The 18,728-nt window shown below is 40.2% G+C and overlaps 1 protein-coding gene across 2 annotated transcripts in view; it reads left to right on the top strand.

The window, feature by feature from the left end:
• LOC136845803 (F-box/LRR-repeat protein 20) overlaps positions 1–18,728 on the top strand; it is a 56,742-nt gene that overhangs the window by 9,543 nt on the left and 28,471 nt on the right. For both annotated transcript variants that reach the window (XM_067116143.1, XM_067116144.1), the window contains exons 2-3: positions 12,041–12,108; positions 14,395–14,524. In XM_067116143.1, the coding sequence (XP_066972244.1) occupies positions 12,041–12,108; positions 14,395–14,524 (198 nt within the window). The remainder of the gene's footprint in view (positions 1–12,040; positions 12,109–14,394; positions 14,525–18,728) is intronic.

Genomic DNA, 18,728 nt, shown 5'->3' with positions numbered 1-18,728 from the left:
ATATATTAAAAGAATATCTTTAAATGATAGCTATGAATCTTTGTAAGAATCTGGGAGGTTGAAAAATGGATGATGGCCAAAATGTTCATCAGAATTTCAGAGGGTTAATAGCCTAGAATTGACCAGACATACTGACTTATTAATATGCTGTAGCTTCAGTAGTGTCCCCTGTTCTGTGTTATAGTTATTATTTGTTTTGCCACAAACCCGTGATTTACGAATCACCTCATTTGTTGTCTTTGAATCTTCTAGACACCACTGTCTTTGGCTAGAAGATAGAGGTACATTTTTAGTGCATGCATCCACCATCTGGAGCCTTAAGATTTTATGCTTTACTCTGCTGTTATCAGTCAAGATTTTCCACAGTTTTTACTGCAGGGCTGTGAAAATGCATTGAGTCACTTATCCTTCTCACTCATTTTCTCTTATTCACATCAGTTTTCCATTTTAGTGATAAGTAAGGTAGTGATAGCACCTTAATAGGTAAATTTAATTAGTTAATGAGGTTAGCTGTCAACCTTTTATTGCTCACATTTTCCGACTTTTATTTTTAACATTTTTATTTAGTTAAGAAAAGTCTTCTTGTTTAGTGTGCTATGAGTAAGCCAGGGTTTGTTTCATATTCTGTTTTATTACTGTGTCCTTTGATAGTTTTATTAATTAAAACTACTTTTTTGCTTAGGTGTCAACACGTATTTGTTGTTAACCTTCTGTAGGGTTTACTTTATGTTATTGGACCTGATTTTCTTGTACAGTACAGTATTTGTATTGCTTATTATTGGTGCTGTATTTTTCTTCAGTTACAAGATATTGGCATTTGTAATTGTTTGCTACCTTTCATGTGTTGCTACATTTTTCTCTTTTTATCCATTGATAGCCTTCAGAACATTTGGGTAATATTGACCCCCTCATATTCGTGGTTCAGCATTTGTGGATTTTTCTGTGGAACATATTATATCCACATTATTCATGGAAAATTTGCCTATTCGCAAGTTTTTTCAAAGAGCAAATACTGTACTGTATTTTCACATTTTCATGGCTAAATGTTTTAGGATGATAATTTAAGGTATATTTGATGCCTGAACTATTAAAATAGGCAGTTAAAAGCATTTTAGAGGTGATCTTTGGTCTTTGAACTATTAAAATATGCAGTTATAAGCATTTTTAGAGGGGGTTTCAGTATTTGTGGGTGCGTACCACACACCCGAAATACTGGGGACGACTGTATTATTCCAAGAGTTCTAATTCCTTCCTATCTTAACAGGTATGGAGGTGGTGCAGAGCAATGGGTTGCTGATTAAAAAACATTTTTGAAATGAACCATACCTCTCCATTACTGTATATATGTAGCTTTTACTTCCCTGCCAGCAGGAGTTCAACTGATTGCAAAAGAAAAACGAGAACACTTGGTTTCCTATGAATATTGGTTTTCTGTCCATTTATTTCCCTGAACCCCCATGAGGGGACTGATAGGTACAAACACTCATTGCTGGTCAGTCTATTTTTTTGCTGGTTTTAACAGGAGGTAGACAGATTGTTAACTGTACTCAATTTTCTGTTGACAAAATTGTTTATATGTTTTTTCTGCTTCCCATTTTAGTAACTGGATAGGTCCTCTGCTGCATCCCTTCAATCTGTTATTCCAACTAAGCTTCCCATTGATTCATGGCATTAGATTTGATAGGATGGAGTCATCTTATATTCACCTTCCTGTGGGTCTTGTTTAAGCTCAGGTATTTCCCCATGTCAGAGAAAGGGTTAACATCCCCGTTTTTGGCATGCCATGTCCTTGGCACATCCTATCTTGCTCACTCTGGGCCTGTAGCAACAGGGAATCGGGACATGTCATAGAGTAGTGGGGACCTGTGCCTGTTGCTTCCTTCCTTTGCTCAGTTTGACATCAGGAGTGCCAGTTCCAATGTCAGTGTCACCAGTTCTGGCACTAGAATTCGTTTTGTGATGGGATCTCTTGGGAGAGACTGAGCCGAAGATTTTTCCGCTTAATTTTTACCCTATCGGATCGGCTTGGTAGGAGTGATAGTTTGTTTTTTCTGGTAATATTACTCTGGGTTTCGCTGCTTCCGCTGGGTAGTAAGTAGTCAACTAAAGCTGACTAGTTGAGGAAAGTTTGCATTTGCTTTTTAGGATAGTTTTGCTTGACTCTTGGTAGTTAGGGATCATTTGTGGTTCAAGTCTAGTATTAACGATCACTTAGTTTCTGGGGAGGAGTCTAGAGTTTCTTTCACTTGCCCCAGTATTGTGGCTTTCTTTGTCCAGCATGGTTGTGTGCCTAGTGGAGTTTTCTGCATTTTTCCACAATGCTTTGCCTGTTTGTTGTCTCCCTCAGTGTGTAGGCGCTCTAGTCATCATTCTCATGCACCTGTGTACCTGTCACCTGCATAACTATCGCCTGCTTATGGAGAATTTTGGAAAGTGTTCACATTTCAGTCTCTTTTTTGGTAGGCAGGTATTGCCTTTAGTAGTCTCTCAACATTTTGCTTTGGGGATTTCAACGCCACCAGTTGTGGCAGTTACTGTACGTAAACAGTTGATTACTGCTTCAGTTTTGATTCCCCTATGGATCAAGAACTTTCTAGATATTGTGAGATTTTACCTAATCATTATACCTTTTATTGAGCAGACGGGTTTTCAGCTGAATTGGTGGCCTTATGAGTTGGAGCAAGTGGTTTCATTGGCAGTGACTAAAGAGTTTTCAGCCCACGGCAGAAGCTTGTCAGGAGTAAGGTCAGTGTAGTCTACTGCTGCCCTTCCACATCGAGCATTGTAGTCTTTGCCCTGGACTCTAAGGAACTTTCTGGGGCTTGTTTGTTGATTAAGCCCTATTCTTCCACTTGTTCCTTGTCAGGTGGGCAAGTTGCTTGTGCTTCTGTTATGATAGAATCAGGTCACGATTTCTGTTTTGAAGAGATTAATAGCTTGTGAAAGAAGTTAACAAATTATTTGTGGAAATAAAGCCTTCTTTGCACTGCATTCCAGTTGGGTTATCTTGGATGTGTTCAAGGCTTTATTGCAGTTCATGGAAAGGAAGCCTCTTGTAAGATGTTTTACTACTCATACCTCCATATACTGTAGTCTATTCTATGACTGTTTTGCTATTCCTGTCTCCATATAGCATCTTTTAAGAAAGTTTTGCTATTCTTGCCTCCATATATGGGAGAAAGAGAACTGCCTTGTATTCTAGGGGTCTCCTTCCAAGTCTTGAAGTAGCATTAGGGGAGGACTAGTCTTGGCACAGGTTTTTGTTTTTGGAGATGAAGAGATTCTCACAGTTTGGTTTTTTCAGGATGAAAACAGTTTCGTATAAGTAACTTACCAAGTAATTACATAGCTATACTTTTCCACTCACACGGCAGCTAAAATTTGAAGTTCACTGTAGTGATCCTGTTGTTTTTGTGTAGGTGGCTACCCCACCCACTATCAGGGAACAATAGGAACAACAAAGCAGAAGAGCTCACTTCTTTTCGGCTGGCTTTCGATGCAACATCGAATGTTTTTGGCAGTGTTGTTTGGAGTTTTTCATTGCTTTTTCTCAGGATTTGGTGATGTACTCTATGTTCTGGTAGCTTTTCAACTGAGTTTAGTTAATTCAGGAGACCTTTGTGTTATTAATAATGTTGGATTCAAGTTCCTCCATCATTAGATATTGTAGGGAGCGTTGCAAGACCCGCATGACTAAGGTGGCCTACGATAGTCATACAATCTGTGCTAAATGTAGAGGTCAAGATTGCTCAAAGGAGCTTTCTTGTGAGGAATGTAAAGGATGGGATGAAAAGCAGTGGAAGATTTTGAAATCTCATTTGGAGAAATTAGACAGATAGAAAGAGGAAGGCTGCTTCTAGAGCCGAGGAAGGGCTCATAGTTTAGAACCTGTTACTGTTCTGTCTGTTGATGACTGTAACATTCCTTATTCCTCAGCTTTAGCCTTATCCCCCTCCTTAGTCCTCCTAATATTTTGCCATTAACTCCTTTACCCAGCTCCCATGCTTCTGAACCCGATGCCATGGCCAACCTCGAGAGTAAGTTTGACTGTAAATTGGAACTTGTCGCCAACACTGTTTAAGTTAGGTGAGTTCCTTAAGGTCGTAATAGATTAGTTGCATAGTATTGTGCAAGTGCCTGTGCCAGTGGAGGAGGTGGCTGTTCATCCCTCCGATTCTCCCAGATGAAGGTCCCTGTCACACTCCCCAGAACCTGGGAGGAGACATACTGGAGGTCCAAAGGAGGTTGGTGGGGTTTGCCCACGGACAGTTGCCCCCTCATCCACCTGTAGCTCATGTTTCAGACAGCCGTTGGAAAGGCGTCTCTATCGGTGCTCATCGGTTGTCTTTGGACACCGATCTCTCCAGCCCCAACAAGAGACGTTCTTGGCGCTTTCCGGATGAATCTCGTCCTCTTAAGAGATGTCACGCCATTGAGATGTCTCCTGTTCCATCGAAGCGGACTAGAGAGCCGTCACTCAGTCAGTCAGTACACGATCTTCTTGCTCTCCCAAATTGGTGGATGAGTCTATTGGGAACTCTGTCATCCATTGAGCAGTTTGTGAAATTAGGGAGACAACACATGAGACCCCTTCAGTTCTTCCTGAAGGCAAACTGGAAGAGAAGGAAACAACCAGACTCAGTGGCATTCCCGATAACGTTGGAGATAAAGTTGAACCTGCAGTGGTGGATGTCCGAAGCCAGACTTTTAGAGGGAAAGTCTTTATGTCTTGTGAACCCTGACCTCTTCTTCTATGCAGACACCTTGGACCAAGGCTGGGGAGCCCTTCTTGGCAACTTAGAAGCTTCCAGTACATGGTCTCCAGAACAACGAAGTCTGCACATAAAAGTCAGAGAGCTGACTGCCATTCATTTGGGCTTGATGCACTTTGTAAAAGCAGTCACAGACAAGATCGCGTTGGTGCATTCCAATAGTACCACGGCTCTCCCCTACATACAGAAGCAAGGCAGAACCCACTCCTTCTCTCTTTGCAAGGCAGCGAAGGAGCTGCTCATTTGGGCAGATCAGAATTGGGTTAAGATTGTCAAGATTGTCAAGTTCATCCAAGGGAAGATAAACGTGTTAGCAGATGAACTAAGTCGGAGAGGACAAGTCCTTCCAACAGAGTGGACTCTGAACTCTGCAGTCTGCAACAGACTGTGGAAGTTGTGGGGAAGGCCGACTGTGAACCTGTTCGCCACATAAAAGAACCACCATCTTCCTCTCTTTTGTTCGCCAGTTCAGGATCCTCAGGCATGGGTGACGGACACCATGATGAGAGAGGTCCTCAAAAAGTTCCTATCCCATTGCAACATGACTATGACCCTGATAGCTCCATTTTGGCCACTCAAGGAATTTCCCTGATCTTCTAAAACTTCTTGTGGATTTTCCCAGACTGCTTCCGCAAAATCCATGTTTGCTCAAATAGCCCCACCTTTGGAAATTCCATCAAGGACTATCTGCCCTAGCTCTGACAGGCTTCAGACTGTCTGGAGACTTGTCAGAGTGAAGGGATTTTCAAGGCAAGCTGTGGAAGCTGTTGTGGGATGTAGACGTCAGTCTTTCAGCCGAGTCTACCAGTCAGAATGGGCTGTCTTCCTTAGGTGGTGTAGCAGCTGTAACATCTCGTCTGCTAAGACCACTATAGCCCAGATAGCAGACTTCCTTCTTTTTCTGAGGACCACCAAGGGCTCCTGTCATCCACCATCAAAGGCTATAGAGCGATGTTGGGGTCTGTTTTTAAGCATCAGTGACTAGACTTGGCCTCTAACCAAGACCTTAGTGACCTTATCAAGTCTTTCGAGACTTCCAAGCAGGCAAGAACTGACTCTGTATCATGGAACTTAGATGTAGTTCTTAAGTGGTTAACGGGACCTGCTTTTGAGCCTCTCCATTCCACGTCTCTTCAGAACCTAATGAAGAAAACTCTCTTCCTCGTAGCCTTGGCCACTGCAAAACGAGTAAGCGAACTTCAGGCCATCGACAAGCATATTGGTTTCGCTGAGGGAGACGCAGTTTGCACCTTTATGCTAGGCTTCCTGGCAAAGAATGAGACACCATCTAACCCCTGGCCGTGCTCATTCTCCATTAAGAACCTGATGGACATTCTCGGACCAGAAGAGGAGGAAAGGGTCGTTTGCCCGGTTAGGGCGCTTAGGTACTATATAGACAGAACCAAGGGGATCAGAGGCCCTGCCAACAACCTCTGGTGCTCCGTCAAAAATCCTTTGCGACCTCTTTCTAAAAATGCTTTGTCATTTTTTCTTGGAAGCCTTATCATGGAGACTCACTCACAAATCCAAGAGGATGTCCTGCCTACCTTTAAGGTGAGAGCACACGAGATCAGGGCTGTCTCCACTTCGTATGCTTTCGGGCATAATGTCGCTTTCAGCTATCCTCCAGTTGACTTACTGGAAGTGTTTCTCTGGTTTTGCTACCCATTATTTGAAGGAAATAGAAGTGGACTTCAAAAATTGCAGTACATTAGGTCTGTTTTGGTGGCTGGCATGGTGTTGGGAGAAGAAGCATAGGAAGCATTCCTTCCTATCCATAACTTCTTTGCCTTAAAATTAGGGTGTTAGAGTTCTTTTGGGTAGCCTGGGAGGCACTGTTACCTGGAGTGTGTTGTGGTATGATGGTTTTTAGACATTTTGTTTTTTGGTATAGGTGACAGCATTGTCTGGTCATTTTATCATTTGTTACTGCACCCAGGGCAAGGGCAGTTTTTTATCATGTGCTTTGCAGATATTTGGAAGACTCCTTTACTCCAAAGCCCCCTCTTAAAAGTAGACTTCTCACAGCAGTTCCTGTAAGTCACTACAGGTCAAGATGAGCAATGACCAGAGGCAGTAATCACCTGCAGTACTGTAGCTCTCTTACTAGTTAAGGAAACAACAAGCATTTTATCAATGCTAACAGATTTTATGTTTCAAATTCATCTTCATACCTGACTGGTTTTGGAACAGAATATGTCCATATATAGTATCCCACCTCCTATCAATGTGGATTAAGCTATGAAAATGGTATTTTCATGATAAAATTAAGTTTCATATATACTTAGCAAGTAATTACAGATCAGAACCCTCCCTCCTCCCCATTCATGGACATTTAGCATAAAAGAAGTGAGCTCTTCTGTTTTGTTGTTCCTATTGTTCCCCGATAGCGGGCAGGGTAGTCACCTACACAAAAACAATAGTATTGCTACCGTGAACTTCAAATTTTAGCTGCTGTGAGAGTGGAAAAGTATAGCTATGTAATTACTTGGTAAGTATGTATGAAACTTAATTTTATCATGAAAATAACATTTTTGTCTTCATTCCCTATTTTTATTTTTGGCATCTATTGCAGCTGCTTGCTTCCAGGAGGTTTTCAGCCCTTATTGAAGTTTTCAGCAAAGCAAAGGTCTTCTTCCAGGTCATGTGATTTTAGGGAAGTTTTATGACCTGGCTAGAGTCAGGCTTGGGTTCTTTCCTTTTATGTCAACAGGTAGTTTCAATCAGATTCAGTTTTAGTTTACGCTCCTCTGGGAAGAAATATCCAGTCCTCATGTTCTCTTTAGATGCCTCATCGAAGATCTGAGGCTCAATTATGGAAGATCTAGAAATTTTGGAAATTTCACCTGGTTGGAGGAGTCATGTTGCACCTATAATCTTGAATTCTTAGCAGTCAGAAGGAACTTAAAAGCATTGTGAACACTGGGTAGAGCATTTGTTGCAATGTTCCCGACAGCCCATCTTCCCTACTTACTTAGGTATACAGTACTGTACTATACAGGCAGTCCTCGGTTATCTGCAGGGGTTCCGTTCTGGGGTGTGATGATAACTGAAAATCGGTGATTTCCGGCGTTTTTTCGGCAATTTTCGGGCTTATCAGTGCCAAAAAGTGCTGATTTTCGGTTATCGGTGCCTCTATTAGGTAAGTATTGGCACCAATACCCAATTATCGGCGTCAATAAGTGGAAATCGGCAATTTTCGGCGCCGAAAATTGCCGATTTTCGTCACTAGACAAGTGCCATAAAACCAGATCGCCATTAACCGGGGACTGCCTGTACTGTATATACATATGTGTGTATACATATGTATAAGTAAGTAATGTGTATGTATAGGTGTTTATATATTATGTATACAGGCAGTCCCCGGTTAATGGCGGGCTCAGTTAACGGCGATCCGGTTTTATGGCGCTTATTTAGTGACAAAAATCGGCAATCTTCGGTGCTGAAAATCGCCAATTTCCGCCTATCGGCATCGATAATTGGGTAATGGTGCCGATAGATACCTAACAGAGGTGCCGATAACCGAAAATCGGTGCTTTTTGGCGCCGATAAGCCCTGAAAATAGCCAATTTTCAGTTAGCAGTGATTTTTGGTTATCATCACACTCTCAGAACGGAACCCCTGCTGATAACTGGGGACTGCCTGTACTGTATTTGTATACTATATATATATGGCATCATTAGATACTGTACCTTTTGTCCAACCAGATAGTGACATCAATTATATTTATTTCTTGTGCTCAGAATAGTAAAGTCCCTTCTTTGGATGGAAGCAGGGAAGATTGTGACATTTCCTTAGTTTGTTCTGAGTAGGAGCAATGTGCTAGAGACCAACTTAAGCAGGAGAAATCTGACTCTTCCTGCAGACTTGTCTCTGAACTTTCAGCCATGCCAGTTTCCGTAAGGACTGTAATAAGATTGTAGGCCTTGATTTGACAACTCAGAACAGGAAGTTACCAGACTTTGACTTCCAGGTCTTCAGACTGGTTTGGTAGGTGTTTTTCAGCAGTATTAGTTAATGATGAACCCTTACATCTTTTCTTATCTTATGACTGGAAGAGAGGTACATAACAAGTTAAGAGAATCCATGAACTCTAGGATGTTCCTAGATTGATTTCAAGATCTTTTGCCTCTGTAGTACATCTCCATAGAACTCTTCCTTTGAGGAAGACCTAAAACACCCACATACTATGAAGTTTTCCAAGCTTCCACATGGTTCAGATGATCACATTGACACTATAAACCATCTTGTGCAAGAGTGAGGTTTTTCTGGTGGTGACTGAGACTCTTTCCTTAAGTTTACGAGTTCAACTACTAATGATTTCAGGGGCAGTGGTCAGTTTTTCTCTTCTGGAGTTGGGCTGGAGGTATTTCCTGAACATCCACTTCTATAGATAACTTCATTTAGTTTATTAGTTTCTCAGTTACCCTAAATGTTGTTGGTTCCAGCTATTAGAGATTATAGTTCTGTGTTTTCTTGCATTTCATGTATCTCTCAACTAGATATTGCTTACAACCTGGATCCCAGAAGGTCTGTAGGCCTGGTGTAATTGAAGTGTCTGGTACACCATAACTCTATTGGGAGCCTTGATGTGTTCTAGATTTTGCCTGCAAAGCTGTTTTAAGTCTGTAATAAAGGCCTCTTGAAGCAATTGAACTCTCTCTTGGTAGTCCTAGCACCCGTAAAAGCATATGAGAATTCCAGTTTTGCAGAATTGCCCTGGGTTGAGAGCTGAATACAATTTTGAGGCATTTCCCTTTTCGGGGTTGGTAAAATGCAGAACTTGGACCTCATTTAAAGGTAGTGAGTTTGACACTCCTTTACACTGTATAGGGCAATTAGCGTATACAGTACTGTACTCACATAGTAGATAAAGGCCTGTTTGAGATGATTTTGATAATTTTGTACAGTGGACAGTGGGCTGTGGGGATCCTCTTTTATTGACCTGTTTGAGACCAAGTGGAGTCACGTTTGCCAATTTATTGTTCACCATTGCAAGATCCTCTAGCTTTGGTGATGGCCACTAAGCTGTTCCCAGGTCAGGTCTGGACTTTATTGCCTTTCTTCCTTTTGCTATAATTCAGGAAGTTATTCATGCTTTGGTGACTAAGTTTCCAGTTTCTTTCAGTGGTGGATAGAAGCAGCCATGAAATGAAAGGTTTCATCACAATTCTGCAAGCTTCAGAAGACTACGTGGAGATGATTCATGGCTCCTGTGAGCTCAAGGTGAGATTTTGCAGGAAGGCCTTTATCAAGACTAAGAGAGAATGTACTAATGGATTCTACCAACACCAATGGTCAGTGTGTAGGTCGTGATGCCATGTCAGGGGGCTTTTCCACCACTAGTAACTCTATAAACAACTTCAAAAAGCTTCTGTTGTTTCTCAACATCGAAAAAGTTCTTGGTGGCAGCCTTTAAGCCAAAGGGCCATGTTGGCTCTGGCTGTTAGGCTTGATCTGAGGACAAAGACATCTGGATGTCTTTTGAGGTGTTAAGGTGGAGTTTCCCAGGTCTCTGGTACTCACCTTGGATTTGTATGCTGTTCTTCAGTTCATTATGTTGTCACCCATTGAACCTTTTGGAGCAAGCTCCTTTTAAAGAGGTTTCTGTGGAAACTCTTCACAATAGCCTTAGCTACCGCTAAAAGAGTAAAAAAGTACAAGCTTTGTCAGTTAAGGTATGCTTTGCTAAAGACAAGGCAGTTCTTTTCTTTTTCCCTTATTTTGGCCCAAGAAGTTTAAGAGCTAGACCCTCACCTAAAACAGTCTCTTTACCCAGCTTGGAATCACTAGGGCCTGAGGAGCATGACCCCTTTATGGGTCCAGTAAAAATATTCAAGCTGATGTAAAGGATCTGTGTGTAGTGTTTGAAAGCCAGGGCTTCTGATGAGTAGGAATGTAATGTCCTTTTCATTAGGTCTTTGGTTAAGGACTTTCATGCTAATTTGTATTCATAATGGAAGGTAAGCCACTTGACATGGGAGCAGTGGCTACAGCTTTTACCTTTTAAATTTGGAAAGAACTTACTTATGGGTAAGTTAGTGAAGTCATTCAATGGCATGGTAATTCTGTTTTTGCTATAATCAATCTACATGGTGTGGAGATTCAATACAATTGTAGTAGAGCATTAGCTCCTCTGGTTTGTGCTGGGGATATTATGTCCTGAATCTTTTAGTAGCGTTTTTCTGCTTACTGCCTTTTAGACCCAGTTGTGGTTTTGGGAAGCTTGTAGGTACTCAGTGTTGAGTATAGGTAGTGTACCTGCTTGTATGTGGTTACCTGTTAGCTACCTATTGTTGGTTCTGCAGGGTTTTGGCACAGTAACCTTACTCCTGTTTTTACACCAAAGAGACCCTCCAAAGAGACTTCAAGTATCTTCATGATGAGTCTTTTGCACCTGAGGAACAGTCCTCCCAAGGCGGCAGTAATAGTCAATCCCAAGGCGGCAGTAATAGTCAATACCAAGGTGGCAGTAATAGTCAATGGATTGAATTCACTATAGAAACAATCACTTTTTACATAATTTTTTTGTTACTAATTCACCTTTAAAGGGTTACCTGATCTTCACCTTGTCCACCTCCTTTTTCAAATGTGGGAATCATCTATATGTAAATGGAGAGATATGGTCCTTTTAAAAATTATGAATACCTGATTTATTATACCTATTTTGTAAATACTTACCTCTCCATTAAATAATTTGCCCTCTCTGCCTCCCCGCATTCAAAGTGGACAGAAGTAGACTGACCAGCTATGAGTGTTTATACTTATCTGGCCCCTGGTGGGCGGGTCAAGAAATAGATGGATAGAAAACGGATACTCATAGAAAACTGAGTGTTCTCGTTTTGCTTTTGCAATCTGTTAAACTCCCAAAGTAAAAGCTACATAATGGAGAGGTAAGTATTTAAAAAGTAAATAAAGTACTAAATTAAGTATTTATATTATTGAAAAAAATTAATTTTTCAGTTCAAAGCAAGTACTTTACAGGGATTGTCCTATTCTTACCCTTGGTTTCATTCCAGCTGATCCACACCTCACAAAATAATTACTGTCTGCCATCAGGGATGCATTGGAACCTAGGTGCATTCCCAGCCAAGCATAAGTGGAAGGATTCTTTTTCGATGGAGATTGTACAGATGATACTAAATAATATTGAAATAAGATAATGGGTTTGTTTTAGAAAATTTTGTTTAAATAATTTTTTATATCAAAATTATTATCTTGATTATTTGTTGTTTTCCTCATGTTTTCTATGTACTTTTACTTTGCAGTTGACAAAGGTGTTTTCGGATGATGAAGCCTTGATAAACAAAAAGGTACCCAGGGAGCTCTTATTACAGTAAGTAATGAATACAGTACTACATATTGAATTTTTAATATTACCACATAAATACAAACACAGTACCATACTGTATAAGATTTTATTTTTGTATAACCACACTTGTTCAGAGTTGTTAAAATATGTGAGACATCCCCATTAACTCACTGGTACACATGGGCATGTGCATGTCAAGATAGACAACATCTGGACATGTTCTGGGTCTGATAAGCAGATGACATCTTGCCATATTTATTGCCCTATTCACATTCTGTATACATGAAAGTGTCAAGCTTTTTAGACCCAGTAGCAAGCCAGCATGTTCTGGCAACACCACTAACCAGCAATAGATTCCACCTCTCAAAAAAAAAACTGCTAGTCAGAATACTAGGGTGCAGTTATTTGGCTACCTACTGTGAGGTGAAGTATTGTGTTTGAACATGAGATACTGTAGTCATGCAGAGACATTACATTGTATACTATTGTAGTAAACAGTTATTACCCATTTTTATAATTCTGAATTTTGGCTATGTTATGTGGAAGAACATTTTGTTAATTTACCAGTAATGTCTATTTTTTTATATTTCAAGACCAGACAATTTTTTTTATACACTTGGTCACACTGATCCTGAAGTTCTCTCATAAAAATATTTTGTAAGTCCTTGGTAAGAGAGTAAGGGGAGTCCAGTTGTTTTACCTACTACAGTACTCCACAGGAGGTTAGTATAGGCTTGAAGAGCAGGAATTTCTGGTGTAAGACAGGGAGAGTTTAAAATATATTTATTGCATTACCACTGGTGACATTAAACTATAAACTATAGAATGTTAAGGTTTGAATTGTGTACTTAGTCTTTAAATTTGACATCTTATTTTAGGAGGAATTGTATAAGGTTTATATTTTGTCTTATAAACCAAAATTAATGCTAATGGTATGCACCAAAATTAATGCTAATGGCAAAAGTAAGGAGTATAGATATAGTATCATAGATGAAAGAGACTGGACAGAGGACTAGTAAAACAGCTCAATAATGATGGCACATCCTCAGACTGGCTAAATGTTACAGTTGCATGGTTTATGGTTATGGATTGATGCTGGGTCCTGCGCTTTTCATTGTTTAAATAAATGACCAAAACTTAAAGCTGGTTAGTAAAATAATCAAGTTTATTGGTGACACCAAAATGTTTATTAATAGTGATCATGATACAGCAGAAAATAGTTGCAAGAAGACCTAGAGAAAATAGGTTAATAGTCATTAAAATGGCAGATAGCCTTTAACTTGGGAAAATGCAAAATCTTGGACATAGGCCATAAAAATAAGGATGCTCATTAATAGGAAGATCTAAGAGCCCTTATCATTAGTAACTGAAACCCTTCAGTGCATTGCACAGAAGTTAAAAATAAAGTTCAGTAAATTTTATAGTAAAGTAAATGCTAAATTTATCCACAGAAAAAAGGTACCACACTAACAGTATACAGTATAGTAGATAGACCTCATTTAGGGAGGAAAGACACAGGAAGATAAAGAGCAGTAAAAGCAAGAGCAACCAAACTACAGTACTACAGTGAGACATTGGAAATCAAAGAAGGCTAGAATGCCTCAACTTGTACGCTTAAAGGAAAGGTTAAATAGGAGGTTAGCTGATGGAAACAGTCAAAATACTTAAAGGTATAAATAACAGAGACTGCTGAAGAATATATTCACCACAAATACTTACCAGATTAGATCCAATAGATATTAACTGGAATTGAAATATTTAAAATAACTGGTGTGGAAACTTCACTTACAAATAACCTCAACTTGGAACAGTCATATCAGCTGAGGTTGTCTGGTAGACGATATTAATATTCATATAATATAGAGGTATTCTTTTGAAAAATTTTGCATATAGGTAATGCTTTATGCTGGATTTTGAAAACAAAAACGTTGGTATTCACATATATGGACAGGAAAGTCACTAGGAATCTGATTAGTTTATTTTCCAAAATTGTTCTCATTGCTTTTTAATTTGGTATTGCAATGAAGTATGTACACAGTAATAATATTTTTAAAAATTTTAGATGTGAGCACATATAAGAACATTGTCTGTTTAGGTTTACGTTGGGTATAGTCACTAATTTTTTAGGAATATCTTTTGTAGTTTTTCTTATGCTGAATAGTTAGAAAAGTTCATAGAAATGGTAATTTAAAAAAAACAAGCCCTGTTGCACTAGGGTTTTGATTTTACATGTGGTTGACCTAAATGTATGTATTTTTTTTGCCCACCATAACCTTTCTTCTGCTAATGAATTTCAATGTTTTTTTCCAGTGTATTTTCATATTTGGATGTCGTATCACTATGCCGATGTGCTCAGGTATCTCATTACTGGCATGTGCTGGCTTTGGATGGCTCAAATTGGCAGCGTATTGATCTCTTCAATTTTCAGACAGATATAGAGGTTAGTTCAATAGAAGGTGAAAAAACTTTTAATCAATACCAGTTAAGATTTGGTTTTCTGTATACTGTAAGGGTTACATTTTTGGGAAACTTTGTTGTAAGTAGAATATACTGTGCAGTCAAACCTCAGTTTTCATATGCCCTAGTTTTCATACGATTCGGTTTTCGTCAATTTATTTTGTCGAAATTTTGTCCCAGTTTTCGTGCATCCGTTCAGTTATTGTACAATTGAAAATTCTCCATCCCAAACTCATCCACTTGACCGAGTGCCTCACAAACCATCCTAAGTGTTCGTAACCCAGTCTGCCTTTGTTTCTCATCGAATGAGCATCACCCGGTGTGTTCATCCAAAACATTCATAAAATACATTGTCTTTTGTGCTTTTTGATTGAGTGCGACTGCTAAATAAGCCACCATGGGGCCAAAGAAAGTTCAGAGTACCATCCCTTTGATAAAGAAGATGAGAAACCTGATTGAATTCAAGGAAGAGCTCATAGCAAAGTTCAGAATTGGTGTACGCGTGGCTGATCTTGCGAGGATGTATGGGAGTCCTTATCAACTATCAGTTCCATCCTAACAAAGACGAAAAAATCAAAGAAGCTGATGTTGCGAAAGGGGTAAATACGCTAAGGAAACAGAGATCGCATATATTTGAAGATGTCCAGTGACTCTCAAGCTGGTCCTAGCGCCAGCAAAAAACAAAGAAACAAAATTTTTATATTTTTAAAGGTATTAACCCATTTCTTTACAACTGGTATTGCTGCTCCTGTTTTGCAGTGCCATAGATTTTTATCAACTATTGAGAGGAAGACACTTGAAACGTAGTGCATTTAGTAGTCAAATATGTACACCTGAACTCACATGTGATGACTGCATATTGGCCTCAAGCTCGGTAGCATTTGCATAGTAGCACCTAATGCATGGTATGAAGGGGCGTTTTATCAGCAGCCGTTTTTTTTTTTTAAAAAACACACACACACACACACACACTGCTCCTGAACCCATGCCAGACCATCAAAAATGGAAAACTTGAAACAGTTAATTTTCCTTAATCGTAATAAACAGATTCAATAGTGAGCACTGCAGTCATTATCCTCTAAAATGTAAAAGGCCTCCTTTTCTAGAGGGCTTATTAGTTTTCTGCACTTGTACTGTGGTATATGCTGTGGTATATGTTCATGCACCCATGGCACCAGTTGCTGTCACACCTGATAGCACTAGTACCTCTCGAGGTATCTGCTTTGTTAACTCATGCACCTTTGGAGAGTAATGTCCTAGTTATTCACTGTCTCTTGGAAGTATCCCTGACAACACTATAGCTTCAGTGAAGGTGCATGCTATGCCTGCTACTTTGCATCAGAAACTCATGGTGTATCTCAGGGAGGTACTGGTACCACTATCTATTATGTTAATTTTCTTGGCTGCCTTTCTGCCTCTGTGTGCATGTCCGGAGGCTTCTGGGAATTCCAGAGGCTTCTGAGAATTCCGAAGGTTTTCTGGAGGCTGCTGGGGCTTCTGAAGGCTTCAAGACAATCTCCAGGCTCTTCGAAGCCTTTCACCTCCGATTTCTTCTCCATAAAACCATGTTCTTTAGTATTGTGCAAGAACGGGTGAAGCCCACATTCTTGGAGATGAATTCAAAAGGCTTCTGGGAATTCCGAAGGCTTCTGGTCCTTCCTGGAGATGAAAGGTTTTGAAGATTTCTTCAGGGAAGCCCTTGTTCTTGAAGGGAAGCAGATCTTCCAGGAATCTGTTCAGGAGCTGAAGATGGCTTCACAGGATCGTGCAGTCTTTAGGAATTTAAGAAGATGTTATAATCCAATAGGTGTTTCTACAGGAATGCTTCAGGAGCGGAAGACTGCTTCAAAGGATCCTGGAGTTGTGAAGACGTCTTCAAGAATACATTTTAATCCAATGAGCATTTCTCCAGGAGGTGGAAGAATTCTGGGCGGAATGGTTTTGAAGACAGATTCTTAGTTCTTCGTTGGAGGGGTGGATAGAGCTTGCGCCTGGCATGCTGTTGGCCCAGCGTTCGACTCTCCTACCCGGCGAATGAAGAATTAGAGGAATTTATTTCTGGTGATAGAAATTCATTTCTCGTCATAACGTGGTTCGGATCCCACAATAAGCTGTAGCTAGGTAACTGGTTGGTTCTTAGCCACATAAAATAAATCTAATCCTTCAGGCCAGCCCTAGGAGAGCTGTTAATCAGCTCAGTGGTCTGGTTAAATTAAGATATACTTAACTTTTTTTTCTGGGTTTCTCCGGAGACATGCAACCCTAACTGGCCCAAAATTTTCAACATTAAGTGACCCAGTGGTATATAAAAAAGGTCGCAGATTTTTGGCTTAGCTTTGTTATTTTCATTTTGAAATGGATTCAGCAAGTAATTCTAGAAATTCGAGACAAAATTTTGAAACAACAGCAGGCACTACTGGCGATGGTCCGGAACTGCTAATGGCAGCTCGTGAGAGGTGGGTGATAGAAACTGACAAACAGAGGAAGCAAAGATTGGCTGCTGGCAGAGCAAGGGACGCACAAAGGAGGGCCACAGAAACTGATGAACAGTGGGAACAAAGATTAACTGCAGGGAGGCAAAGACAAGCACAATGCCGAATGAACAGTGGGAACAAAGAATGGCTGCTGAAAGAGCAATGGAGGCACAAAGACAGGCCATAAAAACTGATTAACAAGAGCAGAGATTGTCTCTGAGCAGACAGAGAGATGCAAAAAGATGCGCTGTTGGAGCTGAGGCAGATCAGAACCTAAGACTTCAAGTTGCACAAGAAATTGATGCACAAATATGTGCAGGTGAGAATCAACAGCAGCGTGAAGCAGCATGATCAAGCAAGACGGCAAGCGCAAGCAGAAAATGTCATGTATCGTGCAGCTGTTGATGGGACTGAAAATGCAATGCCTGCTACAAGATATGACCTGGGACCTATGACGACCAAGTGTGAATATGAATTTTGTAAAGCCCTGCATTTTTCAGCCAAGAAAGTATCAACTCTTCATAGCTGCCCTTATGATAGTAAGGTAGCGGCACCTCCGTTATCTGTGTATCCAGACCACCTTAGGCTGTTGCTCACTGGAAATACTCAAGAAACCCAGAATTTTTTAGAATATATTCGTCAGTATAACAGCACGAATGCATTCACCAGTTTTGGTACAAAAACAGTTCTAATACCTGGTACAAGACCATACTGCTTCAAGATTAGTGGAGGGGTTTATCACCTGGCAACGTCAGCATTGGTTCAAAACCCACCAGCAGGTAAGAAATCCTTTTCAAATCAAAATATAACTTGCTTGACCTTTAGAATTTATGAAGTGTTTAATTAACCTCGTGTGGTAACTATGAACCACCTGTATTATGAGGATCACAGTAAATATTACTGTTATACACTTCAACATAAATTACATCAGAACTATTAACAAGAACTATCAAATGTGAGCGATAGCAAGCATCTGCTAGTTCTTCTTTTAAGTTGCTTATGGGATTCTTCCTTGCTGCTGAGAATAGCAACTTTTCTTTTTAAAGATTGGCCATGATTGTTCACATGACTCAAAAAGAGATACTGAGCTTGGAAAACATAGATCGAGTGATGCATTGTCAATGCGTAATAAAGTTCATCATTCTCATATCTCCTGTAGATCATCAAGTACCAACAGTTTTGCTATGCCTGTTGAAGGTGTGTGTGTACGGTGATTACTGGAGTACATTGTTTATCTTTCTCCATATTTACTAGTCACTCACATGACTCCTCAGTTATGGCTGTTAAATGACCCCCTTTTGGGAATTGCTCATGGCATGAGTGACATCAACCATTTCACCTGTATATGGTGACATGTTCACCACCTCACAAGCCTGCAGCACCCTTTTGACTCTTGACCACAGTTCCTCCTCTACCCATGCATAACATTAGTGACTATAAGTATGTCTCATCAGTATTGATGACAAGAATGCCACCCCCATTTTTGTGACAGGTCTATTATCACTGGCCATGGCTCATCTTGGGCTCCTTTTCTCCTGTACCTGTTGAAGTGCATATCACTTTTCATTCATGTGGTTCACCTGTTCTATGTTGTATACACCTCTCATTGTCCTCTGCCTCGTATGGAAATAGGCCTATTTCCTCTGCCTTTCATGACTTATCTCTAGGCACTTGTGTGTATTACCGAAAATCAACAATTTTCGGTTATTGGCG

Source organism: Macrobrachium rosenbergii, chromosome 14, assembly GCF_040412425.1.
Source record: "Macrobrachium rosenbergii isolate ZJJX-2024 chromosome 14, ASM4041242v1, whole genome shotgun sequence".
NCBI classification, from domain to species: domain Eukaryota; kingdom Metazoa; phylum Arthropoda; class Malacostraca; order Decapoda; family Palaemonidae; genus Macrobrachium; species Macrobrachium rosenbergii.
The sequence above is the reverse complement of the archived record's forward strand: the minus strand, read 5'-3'. Positions and strand labels throughout refer to the sequence as shown.